This window comes from Poecilia latipinna, unplaced genomic scaffold (assembly GCF_001443285.1).
Source record: "Poecilia latipinna isolate Pla-1442-1.1 unplaced genomic scaffold, P_latipinna-1.0 Scaffold1444, whole genome shotgun sequence".
Lineage (NCBI taxonomy): Eukaryota > Metazoa > Chordata > Actinopteri > Cyprinodontiformes > Poeciliidae > Poecilia > Poecilia latipinna.
In genome coordinates this window covers 4289-24148 of record NW_015114060.1, presented here as the reverse complement: position 1 = coordinate 24148, position 19860 = coordinate 4289, and the positions used below count along the sequence as shown (strand labels likewise).

Below are 19860 nucleotides of genomic sequence, written 5' to 3'. Positions count from 1 at the left end.
ATGTTCCTAAACAATCCTAACATTTGTTATCATGAGTTTTCTGGAGAACATTTTTCATCTTCTCTTTGTTGCTCTGTGAAAGACTCGGTAATAAAACATGGAGTTAGTACCAGAAACCCATATGGATCCAGATTTCTAGATTTCAAGTTTCAAAGCTGCTTCTGCAGGTTCGGGAACATTTTTCCATACAATCTATTGAAAATGGAGATCCACAGGGTTCAGCTCTTGTGCCTCTAGTTTTAGTCTTATTTTCTGTATATTATAATAAAGTTTATCTTCATTGAAACAAAACAAAGATTTTTTTAAAAGTTTTTTTATGGATTTTTGTGAAAATGTAAAAAACAAATTATTAAGTTTCCAGCCTGATAAGAGAAACTGATCTGAGTAGATATTTATTGTAATTGAATGTAATTATTCCATGGAAACATGGAACATCTGCTGAAATCTTAATTTGTTATGTCTGGATTTAAAAACATCAGTTGGTTCTTAGTTGGGTTCCAGAATCAAAGGAGGCAGCGGTATAAAAATAAACCTTTCTGGTTATGATTTGTAAAAAAGAGTCAAGTGAACAGAGGAGCAGAGGCGGTGCGTTCAGGTTGGACGTGTTTATGAGGACTCTGGTGTTACAGTGCAGGAAGTTCTCAACCATCTGAGTTCAAAACAAAAATCCATCATCAGCAGGAAGCAGCAAAACACAGAACAGAAAGAGTCACAGCCCAACAGGAGACCAGGTCAGAAAACACCGACGACATTTCCACCGAGCAGGAGTGTGTGTGTGTGTGTGTGTGTGTGTGTGGCACTTTGATGGCTTCAGGGCCTCTGAGTGAGTCTGTGGAGGAGCTGAGCAGCTCAGACCTGGAGTGTCTTCATGCTACGTGTCTTTGTGTACATTCACTAATTGCACTTGAGGATGAGGATATGTGGAGACTACATAACCGGCCCGACGGCCGCAGGAGAAGCTTCTTGTTTTGGTGGTGATGTTCGGGACACAGACAGCTGATGTGGGAGCGGGTCGGCCGGGAAGCAGCCGCTCCAGGAGGAAACATCGTCCTCCTGAGCCGGCGGCGGCCAGCCGGACCCGACCCGTTGCTTTAAACACAAAGAAGCAGCTGGAGACAAGAGTTAGCTTATCAAACAGGAAGTTCCTGAATCATGTGACCATCGGAGAGCATGTGAAGGCAGCGACCTGTGACCCTGTAGCCGATGCAGGACCGTCATCCGGCAGGTCCACCTGACAGGTGAGCCGACTGACACTTCCACTTTCACACTAACCGGAACCGAACCCAGGAAAACTCATCCAGAACCTCCCAAACCCAAATTAAACCGGTTCTGTTCTGTTTAGAACTGGTTACATAAGTTATTGTTTAAACACATTACCTTACAAAGAGCAGAACTGATACCAAACTGGGTCACTGGTTCTGGAAAAACATCTAGAAGATAAGAGCCGAGTCACATGCGCTGATAATATGTAACTCCAAGGTCAAAGGTCACACTGATATATTAGAGGTGAAGTACTTGTGATGTTCATCTGATATCATTAAGGATAAAAATACATCAAAATGTTTCAGCTGGTATGAATGTAAAGACGTTTGCAGACGATTCGCTGATGTGTTCACAAAGTTTAATAGAAATGTTAAGAAAAGCTGTTTGGATCTCCATGTCAGCCATTCTTCCCAGCAGAACCATCAGTTGAAATGGGTCACAGGAAGTCGGGTTTCTTCTGTCCAATCAGCTCAAACTGTTATGTTTCAGCTCAGAAGCTTCCGACACTCAACGTTCAAGAAAACTTTGGTATGACTCAGTTTTAGATTCAGTTCCTGTTTAAAGCTTAACTTGTTAATGAAGTGTCACTGAAATGCAGGAAGTCGCCATGGAAACCAGTCTGATTTTGACTCTCCAGGCATTTTCCCTCTCTAATATTCTTGCATTTTTAAATTGACAACTACAACAGCAAGGTGTGGTCTTCATTTATCTGACCAACCACCAGGTGTCCCTACTGAGGCGTCTGCTAGAACCGACTCACCTAACTGGACGGGTCGGGTTCTCCATTCGGTACTGCTACCACTAACTGAAAGAGTCCAGCTGAAAATACAACGTCAGAAGTCATGAGAGTTACTCCGTTACATTTCTAAAGATTCACAGCAGCGACTGCGCGTAAAGGGAAACAAAAATCCCGGTGTTGTAACGGGAGAAGCGGACATTCCTCCCGGGACGTTAGCGGGAGCTGGCGGTTGTTTGTCGCGTTTAAATGTCCCAGGATTTAGGTTTACACCGAGGGTGGGAGGTCCTGGTCAAAGATATGTCTCTGTAGGAGTCAAATAGGCGTTTTATTTCTGTTTGGTCACCAGATGGCGCTGTAGGCGCTACTATAGGTGGGGTTCAACAGTTAGCAGCTGATCGTTTGTGTAAACGTTGTTGTTGTGTAGCTTCGGAGTTACTTCATCTTATGGGAGTGAATAAACTGGTGATGTTGCACCGAAGAGGAGCTGCCGTTTAAATGCCACCCCAGCTACAACGTTAGCCGCCTAGCATGTCCTAACCAGGCAGCTGCAGGTCAACACTTCGCTACTACAGCACTAGGCTGACTAGCTCACCCTTCTCCAAGTTTAAAGCGTGTAAAAATGGAAGAGGTCAGCGTCTGTCTGAAGGTTCCTGCTGTTTGTTCCTCACAACACAAAGAAACGAACCAGATTTTCAGAGGAATCGCGGTGGAAGTGGCAGCCGCTGCATCGGCACAGTGTCGCCTCTCCGCTCACATGGAAGTTCAATTTAAAACCAGGACGTCCACAATCAGGAGGAAAGGAGGTGATTTTTACATTCTGTGCAAAATTAGACAAAAAGTAGCCCACAAATTAACATTAGTATGTTTTCCGTCCGTCTACACTCTTCAGTCAGTTTTTCTTCTACTTATTTACAGTTAGTTTCTAAGACTTTAGTACCGTCATCCCCCAGCAGGGACAAGACATTCCTCGGAGGGACTGAATCCACCATCACAGGGATCTCTGCCGGGTCCACTCCTGGTTCCAAGACAACACAACAACTTCTGCCCCGTTTCAATATTCACTCAACAACGGAGCTCCAATCAAGAGAACCCAAAATAAATCGGATTTATTCAGGAAATTGATGTTTGTTAATGTCTCTTTTCCAGGATCCCTGATAAGTATCAACATTTTTCCAGGACCAGCCCTCAGACCATGAGGTGGATTTCAGTCCCTTCCTTCAGTTTTAAGAACAAGCTGTCAGTTTAAAAGGCATTGAGAAGGTAAAAAACACAGGGCACACAGTGAAAAACCAGGGCAGAGGGGAAGGGAGTAGAAAAATAAAACTAAAAATAAGAAACTGTGGCAGACTACTAGACAATCACTTCACTTTGTGGCAGGAAACATAAAAAAAGTAAAAAAAGAAAGTTTCAGAGGCAGGGGGCACAGGGTGAAGGAGAGGGGAGGGGAACGTCTCAGTCTCAGAAGAACTTGTCGTCGATGCGGAAGTGCGGCCGCGTGACGTCGTCCGGGTTGATGAACACCGAGATGGACTTCCCGGGATTCTCCGTCACCAGCTGCTGAAGCTTCTTGGCGAGCCGATCGTCAGGCTGGTTCTCACCGCCGGCGTCGGACTGCGGCGACGGCAGGTTGGTGGAGCTGCCTCGCCACTGCACTTCCACCGTCAACCTGTTGGCAGCCTTGGCGTGCTCGATGGTGGTGCGGAGGTGCTCGGCCGGGTCAGAGCGCACCGAAGACAGTTTGCGGGCGTGTAGCATGGCCGTCTCATCGGACAGGTGCTCCAACATGTTGCACTGAGGGATGAAGTAGTTGGGACACATCTTGTTGACGAGACAGTGCTGCAAGTCGTCAATCAGGCCCAGCAGGAAGTGGGCAGAGAAGTCGTCCTGAGCCAGGTAGTTGGCTGGGAGACGGTCGCAGGCCCACAGCATGATGCTGCGCAGATGGTAGGGACTGATGGCTTTGGGCCGGGACAACAGCTTGATGATGATGGCCTTGCAGGCCTGGTACGCCTGCATCAGGCTCGACGAGATGCACTTCTTCAGCTGAACCTCGCTGCGGGCGAATGACAGCCGCCACTCGTTCTCCTTGCGGCCTTTGTAGGAGCAGGCGGGGACGAGGTAGAAGCCGCTGATCACCTCCTCCTCGGTGATCTTCCCGTCCCAGAAGTGGTTCTCCATCAGCCAGCTCTGGGCCACCGCAGGCCAGCCTTTAAACGACACCACCGGGACGATGTCGTAGAGCATCCGGCTGCTGCCGACCCCCAGGATGACGGAGATGATGGTCCCGTTCCGATCCACCTTCTCCACCCTCGGCATCCCTCTCTGTGGCTTCTTCTGCACCTCCAGCAGCACAAGAGATATGGACTGGTAGAACCAGTCGGCCACTAGTGTTGGGGAGAAGAAGTAGTTGGTGGTCCCGTTGATGTGATCGACGATAGTGCAGCAGTCCTTCCACTTGTTGATGGTTCCTTCGTCAAAGAGCCGCAGGCTGAGCCAGGAGTGGCCCAGCGCCGAGTGCCGCATGTCCAGGGTCACTGGCTGGTTCCGGTCATGGAGTTTAAGGGCGGGGACCAGTAGAGTGAAGTCCATGTCGTAGTCTGTGCCGCGGGCGTAGACGCTAAGCTCATCCAGGTCCATGTCCACCACACCTTCCCGAACACCTCCAGAAAGGAGTAGGTACTCATTGGCCACTGGGAGCTTCTGGTCCAGTTTCTGAACCATTCCTAAGACAGGAAGAAAGAACCAATCAGGAAATGAATGAGCTCATCATGCACAGAGCAAAGTCCAACTGCAACAGTGCCCATTTCTCCAATCAATCACCTGAAACCTGGTCTCAGACCAGGTTTCAGGTGAAACAACCCCAGGTGAAGGGTTAAGGGCCATGAATATTTAAGGTTTCAGAGAGTTCAAAATTCTTCCCAAAACGTGTACTTTTTGTGAAAATACTCTGTGCTGGTGCAGGTATAGTAACTTACTACAAAGCTGTGTTCAATCTAAAGTCATGTACGTCACTGGGGAAGTGACCCCAGGGAAACCCTTAACTCTCCAGTAGGAATATCAACCACTGATGGTGGGAAGCTACTGGACAGTAGACACAGTTGCCTTGGGGACAAAGGCAAGTTTGCCCTCCGACCTTCTGACCACCAGCAGTAGGCAATGTGTCCAATTGGACAACGAGACAGACGGATGGGCCACCGTCTCAAACCGGCAACCCACGGGTCGAAGGACGAGCCAAAGCAAGAACAAGAAGGAATTTCCTATTTGATTGAAAATTTCTTTGCAGTAAATCTTTCAAAACAAGAAAACTTTTAACTTCACTTAAGTGGTGCTGCATTTGGTAAGCAAATGTGTTTATGGGTCAACGAGCAGAGTGGACTGCAGCTATAAAACCATTAATGGTGCAGGCGGCCTGTGGAGCAACAAGGGGCCATTTGTCCCAGTTTGTTCTGGAGTCACCAACACAACCACTGGGGCCGACTTGTGATAAATGCTGGTAGAAGGATGGGTTTGCCATCCCACAGCAGTGTGTGACCATATTGGTGACTAGCATGAGGAAGAGGAGATGCCAGACCGTTGTGGTTCTGGACGGATCTCACAGGCACCACAGAACCTGTCAGTACTCCTTTATACTTTAGTTATCCGACCAATAAATATTAGAAATCTGGAGTCGACAGCAGAAGCTGCTTGACGTTAGAAGAGGTAATATGAAATCTTTCATGGGAGAAGCTCAGCTCCAAATTCCACAGATTCATTTTCCTAACAAGTGCAGCAAATATAACGAGAAGTAACCGACTTTCTAAGGACCTTCATCCTGCAGGATCTTTGGCTGGACAGAGGGACGATTTCTTTCTGTTTTTTTACAAATCCTTAAACTTTTGCATCAGTTCTCCTGTCTCATCAGCGCCATCAGGAGGTGAAACCATCAGTCTCACAAATCATCCATAAGTCAGAATGAACTCCGTTTCCTTTTGGGTCAGTTTGGGTCCAGCCCTGCCTTTGGAGGTGTTTCTCTAAGGGTGGTCGGTGGCTCCTCTCTGGGACCCCTGGTGAGTCTGGACGGGTCATTGTGTCCACAGATGGACGGGATTGGTCGGGTCCGGAGCTGAAAGGACTTCAGCCGGCTCCAGGCTGCTGAATGCATTCCAGCGCTGCGGTGAGGCGGACCGACGCCGCCGGCTGCTTCTCAGACACTTTCAGATGGAAGGTCAGAGGTCAGTTCAGGAGGCTGAGTCTAAATCATGTTTATTGTTTGTCCTCCTGCCACTTTGTGGTCATTAAAACGGTTGTCATGCAAACATAGTTTTAGACGTTCATAAGTGTCCTTTTGATTTTTCATCCAGTACTTTGAATGTGGATGGGTAAGACGAGGGAAAGCTGGGAATCTGTCCAGGAGCAGCAGATCCAACTCAGGCTGAACAGGTTAAAGGTCACAACAGGGAAACAGTGAGGCGGCTTGATCAGCAGCAAAGATGTTCACAAGTCAGTCCTGAAAGAACCAAACCGGTCCAATTTGTCTAAAACGGTCCAGTTTGTCTTCAGGACAAAATTGTTACATGAAAATGTAACAATTATTTCTAAGTCTTTACATTTTCATGCACAATGATGTCTTAGTCTTTAAACATTTACAGCCCAAAGCTCTGCTGGCGCAGGGTGGTATCGTCTAGAAACTGGGTTTTCCCAGCAGAAACTTGTTGGACCCGCCTGGGATTCATGGATTTAAAGGGCAGATCTTCATCACATCCGATAAAAACTGGGACCAGGACTCGAGTCTCAGACCACGAGTCCAAGTCGAATCTGGAGTCTAATTTTACTGAAGAGCACCTCGGTCAGTCTAAAGCACGGTGGTGGAGGGATGGTGCTGTGGGCCATGGATCCATCTGAACCGGTTTGTCTCATCGACTCTAGATAAGTCAGTTATGAATAATGCTGCACATTGAATGAAGTAAATATTAATTGAGTGTTTTAAAAGTCAGGCAGCAGCTGAAACGTGTTTTATAAAAACCAAACATATCTTGGGCTCAGCAGGAAACCCAAAGAACCGAACCGGGACACAAAATGAGCTGAATCCAAAGGGGATTCATGACGCTTCGATTTGTTTTGGGGTCACACCGCCATCAGGCCCACATGAAACAGAGGTGTTGGAATGGTCTAGTCAAAACCTGAACCTGACTGAGCTGCTGGGACCTTCAGAGATCCGAGCAGAAAGTCGGTTCTGATCCGTCAGACGTTTAATCAGGAGGATTCTGTTTCCTGCTGAGTGAAACCAAATGATTCAGCAGGAATATTAATCCACCAGGACACAGAACTGGACCGGTTCTGGTCTGGATGAACGATCCAAACAACCGGGAACGTCAAATTAAATGAAAGCTTCTGCTTCCTGTTGGTTCCTATCAGACCGACCCGTTTTACTGCTCCAGGTTCTGCTCTGGGTTACAGCTGTAGGTAGGCAGACTGGAGAACCGAATGGTTCCGGTTCCAGGTTCTCTCCGTCAGAACACAGCGGACCGCACGGCGCCGACTCGACCCGGCTCCCTCTGCTGCAGCAGTAAATCCTCCATCTGCATCTTTTTTTAGCATCTTTCTCTAATCCCCTCTCAGCTCAGCGCTGGGTCAGCGCGGCCCGGACCGGTCCGCCTGCAGCTGGGAGAACCAAAGCCCGGTTCTGCTGGGACCGTTTGGGTCTGATCAGAACCACCAAAGTTAAACATACGACTCAATTTCACTGAGCATGGCGGTGGCAGCGTCATACTGTGGGGCTGGTACTGCAGCAGGAAGAGAAACTTTTCCTTTTTTAGTTTGTAAACTTAAAATTTGATGTTTATGCTGATTATTTACTTAGTTAGCTATCTATTAGCTCCAAACTAAATATTTAACTAATATCTATACTCACTCCCTGATAAGAGGAAGTGGACTATCAAAATAAAAGCTGGGTGTAGACCGTTTCGTCTGGATTGCCTTAAAACGCCTCATTCTTTGTTTTTAGCTGAAAAGAGGAAAAGAAACGAAGAAACAGGAAGAGCTTCAAAATCAGGAGTTTATTAAGAGATTCAGAAGACCCAGCTTTTATTTTGGTAGTCCACTTCCTGTTATTGGTAAGTGAACTTGTATATTAACAAAACACTTAGCTCTGAGGTAAATGTTTAGCTTCAAACTAAATATCTGGCTTGCTAACTAAAGACTAATTTGGAACTAAATATTTATTTGGCAACTAAATGTTTAATTAACCGACTAAATACTTAGTTTGAAGCTAAATATGAAGCTTGATAACTAAATATTTAATTTGGAGCTAAGAATTTATTCAGCTACATATTAACAAGCTTAACATGCAGTTTGGTAACTAAATATTACGTTTGAGCTAAATAGACGATAATATGTAAATGCACTAAATATTTAGTTTGAAGGTAAATATTTAGCTCCCAGCTCAGCACCACTGGGGCAGATTTAGCTTCATATTTCTCTCTGCTGTTTGTCATTAATGATTTATTTTAGTTGCTACATTAACTATTCAGAAATGCCTGAATCTGAAGGCAAAGTCGTCTCTAAATGTTTTTATGGCTCTTATGAATTATCTGTCTGTAAAAGTTTTAACCAAAGAATCTTAATCATTCATGATGGGGTTAATTTTCCTGTTTTTGTTGTGAAGGTTCTGTAAACTCTGCTGGTGAAATACAGGCTAAATAAACATTCTTTAAAAATCAAGTTATTGAGTGAATGAAATCAGAAAAATGAAATGATTAAATGAATGACTAACATGGTGAAAAATTAACCACATGTTTTTCTGACTGCTGGATAGAAAAATAACATGTTTTAGATCAGCAAAACTAAAACGGATGGTTTTAGTTTTGGCCTTCTTTTAGTTAGGTTTTTTAAAACTCAAAAAACTTGTTCGTTTTAATTAATTTATTTAACAGTTTAATAAACAAAACTGATATATAACAGTTTAATTTAACAAACAAATAGCAGTTCAATCAGTTATTTGTTTAAATGACTGTAAAATAAACTGTTAATTTAATAGACATTATTTATTTAATTCTGTAATTATTTGTATTAATTTTTACTGTGTAACTTTATGATCGGCTCCTTATATTGAACCAGGTAAAACCTGAATCTGACCCCAGATCTGCAGGCTGGAGCAGGTTTGCATCGATAAACACCTGAGGACCTGATCCCGGATCAGCGATCCTGGATGCTGCTGCGCTGCAGAGCATCATCCAGCCTCCGGGCCGGGCCGGTTCGGTTGGGCTCACCCAGCATGGAGAAGATGAAGTCCTTGGCCGTGTGGATCTCCAGAGCCCGCTGGTCGTCGTACTCCCGCTGGTCGTGCTTGCTGAACTCCTGGATGAGCCGGTTCAGGTCCTCCATGCGGGCCGCGGACCTGAAGTCCAGCTCGGGCCCGGAGCCGCCCTGGGGCAGCCTCCCCGCGGCCGTGGATGTGGGGCTGTTCCCGAGGCTGCCCGCCGAGCCGGTCCGACCGGAGAGCGCTGGCGCCGCCATGGTTCCTCCCTGCGGGTTCTCTCTACAGCTGCTGCCGCTGCCGTTGGGCTGTTCTGGGCCGAGCCAAACCGAACCGAGCCGAGCCACACCAAATACAAGCTCAGGAAGCAGCTGCGCCGCCTTCACAATAAAAGCCCCACCCACCGAAAAATCACTTCATCAATAAAACAGATTGATGAACATATTATTTACTGTTGAACAGAGACTGGTATAAACTGTACTCAAGTGAGAGTAGCACTATTTCAACTTATTCTTTCTCAAGTAAAAGTAGCAGGAAATAACCCAAGTTAGAGTAAAAAAATATTTGGTAAAAGTTTACTCAAGTACTGAGATCAAATATCGATCATTTAATATTTAAAAATTACATCATCAGACGGAACAAAGCATAAAGTTAAGTGTGTTTAATTCCATCCATTAGAAAATAATCAAAGATTATGGGATGTTTACTAATATTTTTAAAAATATATATATGTACATTTTCATCTACCTGAACATTAAATGTGCCATATCTTCTTATTCAGTAAATAAAGGTTATTATAAACTTTTTGATAAGAAAATTACTAATAAAATAACAAAAACAAATAAATCAGAGACAGTAGCTCTGGGGTTACACAAAATATACATATTTAAAAAATTAAAGTAAAAAAGAATTTAAATTAATTTTAAAAAGTATTAATACGTAGAGAATCAAATAGACATGTATTGAGGTTCACGTTTCAATCAGAACTTATTGAAATAGTTCAGTTTGTTGCAACTAAACAGTTACAGTTTATTTTACTAACTTTAGTGATAGTATTGTTCTTTTGAGCTTTCTATAATAAATTCAAATAATTTNTGTTTAGTTCAATTTAGCTTATTACTATTATAATAATTACTATTATTATAATAGTAATTAATAATAGTAATTATAATAATTACTATTATTATAATAGTAATTATTACAATAATAATAATTACTATTATTATTATTATTATTATTAGTCTTTTTTGTAGATTATTTTTTTCCCTATTTTCTTTTTTACGTTTTTTGAGGGGTGTTAATGTATCTGTTCTCTTTTATTTTGAAATTGGAGATGGATGTGATGCTGTGTCTTTATGACACTTTTTATTGTTTTGTTTTTGTCTGAATGTGCGCTGTCCCCTCCTGTCCGCCAGGTGTCGCTGTGATTCTCACAGGGCGTTCTGGCTGATGGGCTCCGTCCTGCTGACCCGGTAGTAGCGTACCTACCGGTGAACCAGAGGACTCTAACATGGCCTGGAGGAGCTGCTCAGTCCTCTGCAGACTGATCGGAGGAGACCCGTTTCTGTGCTCCGTGAAAGGAGGGAGGTCAGTCAGCACCCTGCAACCGGAGGGAAAGCAGCCGGTCCCGGCCAGCGCCTCAGAGAACTCCGCTGGGTGGAGTTAGCATCTGTTAGCATGAGATAGCATGAAGAACAGTCAGATCCAGCTTATTGGGTTAATAACAAAGTTAGCTGCTGTTGCTAACTGCTGCTTGTTTGACTCAGTTTTTCAGTTAATTTATTTAAATTAAAACATCTCGTTTTAATTTAAATAATCAAAGTGAAGTGAAGGCCTTGTTTCATATTAAAATTATTTTGATAACGAAGATATTTCATTTACTTCCTGAGTAACAGTTAGCACTAGCATTAACAGTTCTTCTAATTCCTCTAGACTTGCTAATTATTACAATGCTTATGAAATATAATTAATCAAATTTTATTTCTCCTTCATGACGTCACCAACCACCATAACAGTTTGAGTATCTTTTCTTGCTAACAGAACTTGCATAAAAATATATTTTCCTATTATTTATCACAGTCTGTTATTCAATAGGGCAGTTCCAGTATAAAGCAGACGAAACAAAATACCAACATTAATACATAAAAATAGGCTAGGGGTGGGGAATATGGACTTAAAGTTTTATTGTGATATTTTGTGGTATTATTGTGATAACGATAGAAGTGACAATAAGAACTATTTATTACTTATAGGTAACTGAACAGTCAACACAAACACTTCTGCTGACAAACAAACCAATGTGTAACACGCTCCTTTACGCCACCAGCCTCATGAAAAAGTTTGATTTGTGTAAATAAACTGCACACAGTAACCGCATTTAATCACATTTTCGCATTTTTGGATATTTATTGATACTCCATTATTGAACAAACAGTGGATAAAAAAGTAAAATAAACAATCCTGACAGTTTTATAGATTTTTAGAAGTCACTGATTGGAATTTATCATAACGATAAATTAGAATTATTCTAAGAAATTTACTACTATGAATGGCAACTGATATGCTAAAAGTCTGCCCCTAAAGTACACATTTAAAATTAAATATAAAACAAATTGAAAACCAGTTTAACAGTATTTGGTTTTATTTTTCATCTCGGTGCTTTTAGCTACTGGGACCGATGCGGCGCAGAAACGGTCACTCGGTGTTTAACATAGGTCAGCATGCTGGCGATGCCACACAGCATTTATGCTAACCTTAGCATTGTTGCTAATTGTCAGCACCATTCGCCATGATTGGGTCAGATCAGAACACTGGTTCCTTTAAATTCAGAAATGTTCTAGTTGTTTTATATCCTGGAGAACGTTTACATTTTAAAATGTAAACTACATTATAAAATTTTAAAAGTATTATTAGAAATAATTAAGAGAAAAAATTAAATATGTGGCGGAAAAATACAAAACTAAACTTTTTAAAAATTAAATTAAAACTAAATGCTAAAGTAAACTAAGTGTAAAAACTAAACAATTAAACCCAAATAAATTTGTGTCCTTCCTGCAGCAGCCTGGTCCATCCCGTCAGTCTGCAGTGTGATTGGCTTCCTGCTGTTTCCTGTGTGTCCACTAGGTGGCCCGGCGGCTTCCAGCAGCGCTGCAGCTTCAAGAAAGCGTCCAGAACGCCGGAACCAAAGCAGCCGGAGGGTCCAGGGCTGCAGAACCAGGCCCCATGCCCGCCGCGGCCCCCGGCTGCCCCGCGGGCCTTCAGCCGCCTCGTCAGGCCCTTCCTCTTCACCGTGGGGGTAGGTGGAGCCTGATGACTTCATCAGTGATGTCACAGGTCGCTCTAACTCCAGGTCAGTTCTCAGGCTGCTCCTTCGGCGCGGCGGCCATCTGGCAGTACGAGTCGCTGAAGTCCCGAGTCCAGAGCTACTTCGACGAGCTGCAAGCTGATTGGCTGCAGAAGCTGCGGCCTCAGAAACGAGGAGACGTCCGCAAGGAGGTGAGCGGGTCGGTCCGATCGGGTCGGTCTGGATCGACCTGGGAACCTGCTGATTGGCTGCTACTGTTTCAGATCAACCAATGGTGGAACAGCCTGACGGAAGGCCAGAAGACGGTGGCAGGTGAGTCCAGGTGGAGCTGCAGCAGGGGGAGCTGCAGCAGGGGGAGCTGCAGCAGGGGGAGCTGCAGCAGGTGGAGCTGCAGCAGGTGGAGCTGCAGCAGGTGGAGCTGCAGGTCGGCCGACAGGTTCTGACAGGAACAATCCAGAAACAGGCATTTGAGGGGCAACGTTTACAGAAAATAAAACTCGTCAGAAACCTGGATTAACCAGATTATCCTGGACTAAATGTAAGATTAACTGGAGAAAAAATCCGTCTGAATCTGGAATAAACTGGAGATAAACCTGGGATTAAAACTTGGATTAAATCTGGGATAAGACAGAGATAAAAGACCAGAATAAAAAGATTTTACTCTAGTTTTAGGCTGTGGTGTCTGGAGCTCAGAGATCGGACCAGAACCATTTCCTCCTGGCCGGTTCTGGAGCAGAACTTGGGTCGGGTCTAATCCGACTCAGAGACGCTTCATTTAATCCAGACTTCCTCCTCCTCTTCCTCAGGGATCATCGTTGCCAACGTCTTGGTGTTCTGCGCCTGGCCGCTGGTGCCGCTGCCCATCATGCTCCGCTACTTCACCTCCAACCCCGCCTCCTGTGAGTCCGTCCTCTGGGCCAACTGCTGATCAGATTATCGATTATTGAAACAGTTGTTAGCTTGTTCAGTCATTGATGAATTATTAACTAGAGCATAAAGAGTTCAATCGGCTGAAACACAGTCAGAGCAGCAGCAGTCAGTGACGCAGCGTGTCCCCTCAGCGGCCCTGTGTGTCCCCATGCTGCTGTCCACCTTCAGCCACATGTCCCTGTTCCACCTGGCGGCCAACATGTACGTCCTGTGGAGTTTCTCCAGCAGCGCCGTCTCCATGTTGGGCAGGGAACAGTTCCTGGCCGTCTACCTGTCCGCCGCCGTCACCTCCTCCTTCTCCAGCTACCTGTGGAAGACGGCCACAGGTCGCTACGGCCCGTCTGTCGGAGCGGTCAGTCCTCTGTCCAACATGTCCTCCTGTCCAACATGTCCTCTTGTCCAACATGTCCTCCTGTCCTGCAGTCCGGCGCCATTATGGCCGTCCTCGCCCTCGTTTGCACCAAGATGCCTGAAGCCAAGCTGGCCATCATCTTCCTGCCCATGTTCACCTTCACCGCCGCCAACGTACGAAGCCCCGCCCACTTCCTGTTTTGGTGCTGACCCGGATCCGACCCCCCGCCTCACCTTCTGCCCCTCCCTTTATCTGCAGGCCCTGAAGGCCATCGTTGCCATGGATACGGCCGGCCTACTACTGGGATGGAGGTTCTTCGACCACGCCGCGCATGTGGGAGGAGCTCTGTTCGGGATGTGAGTTCCTCCAGAAAGAAAGTCCACCCCACTGCAGTAGAAATAAAGTGTGTGTGTGTGTGTGTGTGTGTGTTTTTGGGCTGTAGTTCCCAGTCTGACCTGAAGGGGGCAGCGCTGCGTTGCTGTGGGCTTCTGGCCTGACCTGCCTGTCTCTCCTCAGATGGTACATCCTGTTTGGACACGAGCTGATCTGGAAGAACCGCGAGCCGTTTGTCAAGCTGTGGCACGACCTGCGGACCCGGAGCGGCGGCGGGCCGGGCGGGCCGGGCGGCGCCGTCTAGGGACCACAACCGGGACTGGACTGTAGAATCATGTAAAGTTGTATAAATGTACAGCCAGCGCTCCACATTGGGAACCTGTGCGTCCGTCTTCTGGGTTCAGATGGATCAGAACCACTGCTGGTCGGGTTCTGATCTGGTATTTCTTCAACCGGATCATGTCCGACTCGGCTAAACGGCTAAACATAAACTCCAGGTTTTGATGTTTTTTAGTAAAAAGTCAGATTTCTAATTTTCTTTGTTTGTCGAGCTGAAGAAGAGTCAGCCAATGAGAGGAGGCGGAGGAGCAGCGATCTGATTGGCCGGAGCTCCATGGCTCTTTATTTATCTCTGTCAAATAAATCTATAACATTTCCAGAACATGTTCCGACGATGTCACTGCGCCCTCTGCTGGGCTCGTTATGAACAAAAGAAACCTTTATTTTTGTAATAACTACATTGTTTATGAGATTAGCTAAAGCTGTTATCAGACTGATGGGACACACTAATTTATAACATATTTACTCACATCTGATTATCCAACACACACACACACACACATTGTTTATTTTGATCACAAAACGCGATTAGATCATAATTATGCTTATTTTTGTTTTCTTTCAACCATATACTATTTTTATGATCATAATGAAATACAAAAAGAAATAAAAATTAGTTGATGGCACAGATAATTTTTTTATTACAGAGTGACGTTTATATCCGTGCTCTTATTTTGAAGTTTGGCCCTACTAACAAAACTCAGCAACTATCAAACCGAATGAGTGAAAGTCGGTTCCAAAGAATCACTTCCTAAAGCGCTAGTTACAGGAGGATGTGTAACGACAGATTTAGGCCAGTTGGGGGCGATATTCTGTGATGTAGCATATCAAGGTTTATGAATTTAGTGTTAGCTTCTGCTAATTGCCATCTTGGTGTACTGCTTTAGCACTAGCGTCAGCTAGTGTTGGTATTGTGCTTTAGCTAAACTAATGTTCATGATTACTGCTGTAGGGTTAATGTGGCTAACTGCACAGCTAACGTTTTAGTGATTTCCATTACTAGTAACAAGGAGTCTTCTCCAACATTCATGGTAAAAAAATCTTGAAACTTAAACTTTGATATTTTAACTCGAAACGATCAAAATGCTGGTTTGCTCCGACTTTCTCTGTTCTGGTATAAAATCTGATCGAGGTTCAGCCTGATCTGGGCTCTGGTGTCTCTTCAGTGACTGAACTGTAAATGTTTCTGGTTGGGCTGCAGAAAGATCAACCAGCACTGTTTTGTTGTTTCAATACTGAACTCAGCGGGCGGTTTGGCGCGACGAAGCAGGCGTGCAAACATGGAGCCAGTTTGATAAACAGGAGTCTGAAGTCCACCAACCGTCAGAAACCAGAGGAACATTTCTTCTCTCCGATCTGCTGCTACAAAGGTTCATGTCAGAAATACAAAAACTGTCAGAACAACGAATTCATTCTGTCTGGTTTTAAATTGGTTCTCAGGGAATTAAAAAATGAGCGAATAAAGGTTTCACAATGGTGCTGAAGTTGGAAGAGAAGCCAAACGGTCTTGACTCTGTTAGAACCAGCAGAACCTCTACAGAGCCGAAACGAGGTCAGCGTGGGAGCTGCTGGTGGTGAAACTGGGATCCCTGAGAGTCGATACTGGTGTGTGTGTGTTCAGCCTCTCCCAGAGTTCATCGACCTCCAGCAGACCTCGATCAGGCCGGGTTCCCACAGAGACGCTTCAGATCCGGCCGCAGAGCCACAAAGCAACAGAAAACCTTCATCAGCCCTGAAATCTGAGCAGAAGGTAAGAAACAACCCGGCACCGGTTTGGTCGGCTCAACTGAACCTTTTTAGGGTTGCAGTAAAGACGGACATGTTGCATTCATGACCCATTTTCAGATCGAGTGAAGACCAAAAGCTCAGGTAGTTTCCTCTCCCACTATCAGATTTAAAAAGTCATCTTTACCTGCTGTTCCCGTCTTTTTAGAATTTTTTCAAGCATCTGTTAGTAGTTGTGTTTTTATGTGCTGTCAGATTATTTATTGTACTTACTGTATTTACTGTTGGGCATAATGTTGGGGACGTCAGACATACGTTGACCTAGAAAGACCAGGATCATCAGGTCTGATCTTGTTCCTAGCACCACGGAGAGAGTTAATCTCCAGAAACTGAGAGTAAATAGTTAAATGTCCTAAAGTCCTTTATCAAGTCAGAGGACTCCAAACATTCACGCTACGACGTAGCGGCTCTGACCAAACCGGGTAAAGAGCCTTTCCCAAGGACACAACGGCAAAGACAGGCAGAGCGGGGTTTCAACCAACAGCCCACCAGTTACAGGACAAGGCAAAGCATTGTTGATCTGATGGAGCTTTCCAGATGAACTCACTCAAAGTTTTACTGACTTTGACTGGGCCGTGACTGGGTTGCCGGTTCAAACCGCTGTTCAGTCGTTGTATCCTTGGGCAAAACATTCCACCTACTGGAACCATTGGCGCGGGTGTATGGCAGCCTCCACCATCAGGGTGTGAATGGATGAATGTCAGCTAAAAGTGTTTGGAGTCTTTTGGACCTGATAAAGCAGGTACAAACCTCAAAGGCGATAGCACCTTAATTTTAACAGCTTTTAAGTTAAAGGCATAGAGGACCAAGAACGCCACCCTGAGGAACCCCAGAAACCAACATCTGCAGAGGAAGACCACAGCTGCTGAGTCCCTGCAGTCCCTTCATTGTCCGGGTGTGTCTCTGCGTGGACATCGGTCAGCATGGGGGTGTGTCTCCAGGTTCTGGGCCTGGTTCTGGGCATTGTGTCCTGGTGTCTACAGTCCAGCTCTACAACCTCTCACACTTGGAAGGTGCGTAGCCAGGCAGAGACGGTCACCACCAGCTCCTGGCAGTTTGAAGGCCTGTGGATGAGCTGCGCTGCCACGGCGCTCGGGTCCGTCCAGTGCAGCAAGTTCAAGACGGTCCTGGGCCTCGACTGTGAGTGAAACCTTAGCTTTCCGTGATCTAACCTCCTCCAAAATGTTGTAGAATCGAGTCCACTGGACCATCAGAAGGAGAATCATCCTAAAACACACTGATGTTCTGAAACTCCTGGAGTTCCTCTATGATGGCAGATGGGGTGTCAGAGCGCTCACTCTGAGATTCTCCTGTCTGTGTCTACAGCTCACCTGCAGGCCTGCAGAGCTCTGATGATCTTGTCCCTGATCCTCGGTCTCGCCTCCATCATCGTCTCCATTCTCGGACTCAAATGCACGAAGATCGGCCGGATAGCAGAGCAGGTCAAGGAGCAGGTCGCCCTGAGTGGAGGCGTCTTGTTCATCCTCTCTGGTACGAAAACCATGCAGGAAGTCTGGAGAACCAGAGGTCCAGATCAGTTTGTCAGACCAGAGTTCTGGACTGGTACTGCTGGCTTTACATTGCTATTTCATCCTTCAGGCGTCTTCACCCTGACGGCGGTCTCCTGGTACGCCGCCAGAATCATCAACGAGTTCTATGACCCGTTCCATGCTGGACTGAAGTCAGTGACCTGCAGACGCCTCTGTACCTTCCTGAGAGTGTGTGTGTGTGTGTGTGTGTGCGTGTGTGTGTCTGTAACTCTAAGTGTGTGCTGCAGGTTTGAGATGGGTACTGGTCTGTACCTGGGCTGGGCGTCCTCTGGTCTGGCCATACTGGGAGGATCTCTGCTGTGCTGCAGCTGCAGGCGGAGCGCCTACACACCCACTCCGAGGTAAACACCAGCAGACTGCAGCACTGCTTGTGTCCAGTTGGGGGCACTGTGACAAGCTTAGTAGGCTGTTTCTGACCTCTGACCTCTGCAGGCAGTTCTCCTACCACTCCAACTCCAGTGGTGGTCAGAGCATCTACAAAGCGGCTCCGGACTCAGAGAGCACCAGCACTAAAGCGTACGTCTGACTTGGCGGTCACCCGCGACCTGATGAACAGCCGCCTGAACCCAGTTTTAACCCTGTCTGAACCCAATCTGAACTCTGCCTGAACCCAGTTTTAACCCTGTCTGAACCCAATCCGAACTTCATCTAAATCCCGTCTGAACCCTGCAGTCCCAGGGTCCCGCAGGCTGCTCACTGTCCAACAGCTTTAGAACTCCATAAAGTTCTGCAGAAGCCCGTTTATGACCCGATCATTCAGAACATGAACATGATGTTGAACCGTTTGTCCACCAGGTGTCGCCAAAGAGGAGCAATAACACAGTTAGTTTGGCAGATTAAAACATTAAAGCAGCTCGTTTATTTATTCTGAAAACCAAATTTAGCAATTGGTGTTTTATAATTTCTGTCTAAGTTTTCTCCTGTTTCTCTTTCATCTTGAAGGTGTGTAGTTCACTCTTTTCGCCACCAGATGGCAGCAGATAATTACGTCTGAATCTTAACGGGAACTCCGGTCTGATTATGGATTTATGTCTGTCTCTGTTGGCCCTGAATGTTTTTATTGGTTTGTTTTATATGAATGAAAAATAAAATCAAATGAAAAACAAAAATGCGTCTGGATCATCCGTCTCTGTTGGCTCTGCGTCCATGAACTTCCTCTGACGTTAAAAATGTCCTCTGTCTTCTGGATGGTTTATCAGTTCAAACCAAAATGTCTTCCTGCCCTTATAAAACTAAAACTTCATCTGTCCGTCGAAGTGACTAAAACGTTTTGTTTGTGTGTGTTGTAAGTGGCAGACTGAAGAAATCTGGTCCAGTCAAAGTAAACACACAGTTCCTGGTCGTGGCAGATTTCTGTAAGTTTCTGTTTGGTGTAAAATTTAGCAACAAGAAATCAAATTTACATTTTCTTTACTTTTTACTTCATCCATCAGACGGCAGAAACGCTCTCAGACATCCTGTGACTCCGGTGCGTTCATGTCCGCTAATGTGCTAACGGTGGAGCTAATTTTTTGTTTAGCACTTTTGCTAACTTTGAAAACATTTAACGCACTTAGGTTCAACAAAATAATTTTTTACAGATACTAAAGCAAGAGCTAATTTTCTTGTTTTGCAAACTTTCATATGATTAAAGTTTGATATCTGTGTTAAGCTTTGGTTATCCACTGTACGTTTATAATCATGCTCTTATTCTGAAGGGTGCTTACGCAGCAGTTCCGTTTCTTCACGTTTTACCACTGAATGTCTGAGGACATTGGAGAACATGTAGATTATGATGTGGTAATTAAGCTGGTGCTTGAGGGTTGTGATCTTTCAAAGGCAGGAATAATTTGTAGTTAGCGTGTTAGCATTAGCTCCTGCGCCGATTATGTTTTCCCATACAGTTCAGCGCCTCACGCTCCTTCACCTCTCGCACATAACGAGGTACATGTAGCGAGTTTTACACTCCACGCAGCGTCGCCTCGGGGGGGGGGGGGGGGGGGGGGGAGGTTCGAGGGGTGGAGCTACACATACTCGCAGAACGAGGGAGAA

The 19860-nt window shown here is 45.4% G+C and overlaps 3 protein-coding genes across 3 annotated transcripts; 2 read left to right on the top strand and 1 right to left on the bottom strand.

The window, feature by feature from the left end:
• Positions 1 to 590: 590 nt before the first annotated feature.
• Positions 591 to 9605, bottom strand: LOC106962656 (protein MB21D2). Its single transcript, XM_015057201.1, has 2 exons — positions 9250 to 9605; positions 591 to 4725 (listed from the first exon to the last, which is right to left on the bottom strand). The coding sequence occupies exons 1-2, from the start codon at positions 9494 to 9496 to the stop codon at positions 3461 to 3463; spliced, it is 1512 nt and encodes a 503-aa protein (XP_014912687.1). The 5' UTR covers positions 9497 to 9605; the 3' UTR covers positions 591 to 3460.
• Positions 9606 to 10683: 1078 nt separating this feature from the next.
• parlb (presenilin associated, rhomboid-like b) lies at positions 10684 to 15120 on the top strand. Its single transcript, XM_015057202.1, has 9 exons — positions 10684 to 10823; positions 12360 to 12531; positions 12591 to 12731; positions 12804 to 12852; positions 13347 to 13439; positions 13602 to 13822; positions 13894 to 13995; positions 14081 to 14178; positions 14339 to 15120. Exons 1-9 carry the CDS (start codon positions 10747 to 10749, stop codon positions 14457 to 14459), a joined length of 1074 nt encoding a protein of 357 aa, XP_014912688.1. The 5' UTR covers positions 10684 to 10746; the 3' UTR covers positions 14460 to 15120.
• A 563-nt stretch (positions 15121 to 15683) lies between these two features.
• cldn15lb (claudin 15-like b) lies at positions 15684 to 18938 on the top strand. Its single transcript, XM_015057203.1, has 6 exons — positions 15684 to 16244; positions 17061 to 17419; positions 17606 to 17770; positions 17879 to 17960; positions 18057 to 18170; positions 18262 to 18938. Exons 2-6 carry the CDS (start codon positions 17203 to 17205, stop codon positions 18353 to 18355), a joined length of 672 nt encoding a protein of 223 aa, XP_014912689.1. The 5' UTR covers positions 15684 to 16244; positions 17061 to 17202; the 3' UTR covers positions 18356 to 18938.
• The last annotated feature ends 922 nt before the right edge of the window (positions 18939 to 19860 follow it).

Excerpts from the sequence above, each read along its gene's own strand:
- LOC106962656 (XM_015057201.1), bottom strand. The coding sequence starts at position 9,496 with ATGGCGGCGCCAGCGCTCTCCGGTCGGACCGGCTCGGCGGGCAGCCTC. Across the intron at positions 4,726-9,249 it reads CTTCATCTTCTCCATGCTGG|GAATGGTTCAGAAACTGGAC; the intron begins GTGAGCCCAACC and ends TTCCTGTCTTAG.
- parlb (XM_015057202.1), top strand. The coding sequence starts at position 10,747 with ATGGCCTGGAGGAGCTGCTCAGTCCTCTGCAGACTGATCGGAGGAGAC. Across the intron at positions 12,853-13,346 it reads AGGCCAGAAGACGGTGGCAG|GGATCATCGTTGCCAACGTC; the intron begins GTGAGTCCAGGT and ends CCTCTTCCTCAG. Across the intron at positions 13,996-14,080 it reads TCACCTTCACCGCCGCCAAC|GCCCTGAAGGCCATCGTTGC; the intron begins GTACGAAGCCCC and ends CTTTATCTGCAG.
- cldn15lb (XM_015057203.1), top strand. The coding sequence starts at position 17,203 with ATGGGGGTGTGTCTCCAGGTTCTGGGCCTGGTTCTGGGCATTGTGTCC. Across the intron at positions 17,771-17,878 it reads CGTCTTGTTCATCCTCTCTG|GCGTCTTCACCCTGACGGCG; the intron begins GTACGAAAACCA and ends TTCATCCTTCAG. Across the intron at positions 17,961-18,056 it reads CCGTTCCATGCTGGACTGAA|GTTTGAGATGGGTACTGGTC; the intron begins GTCAGTGACCTG and ends TGTGTGCTGCAG.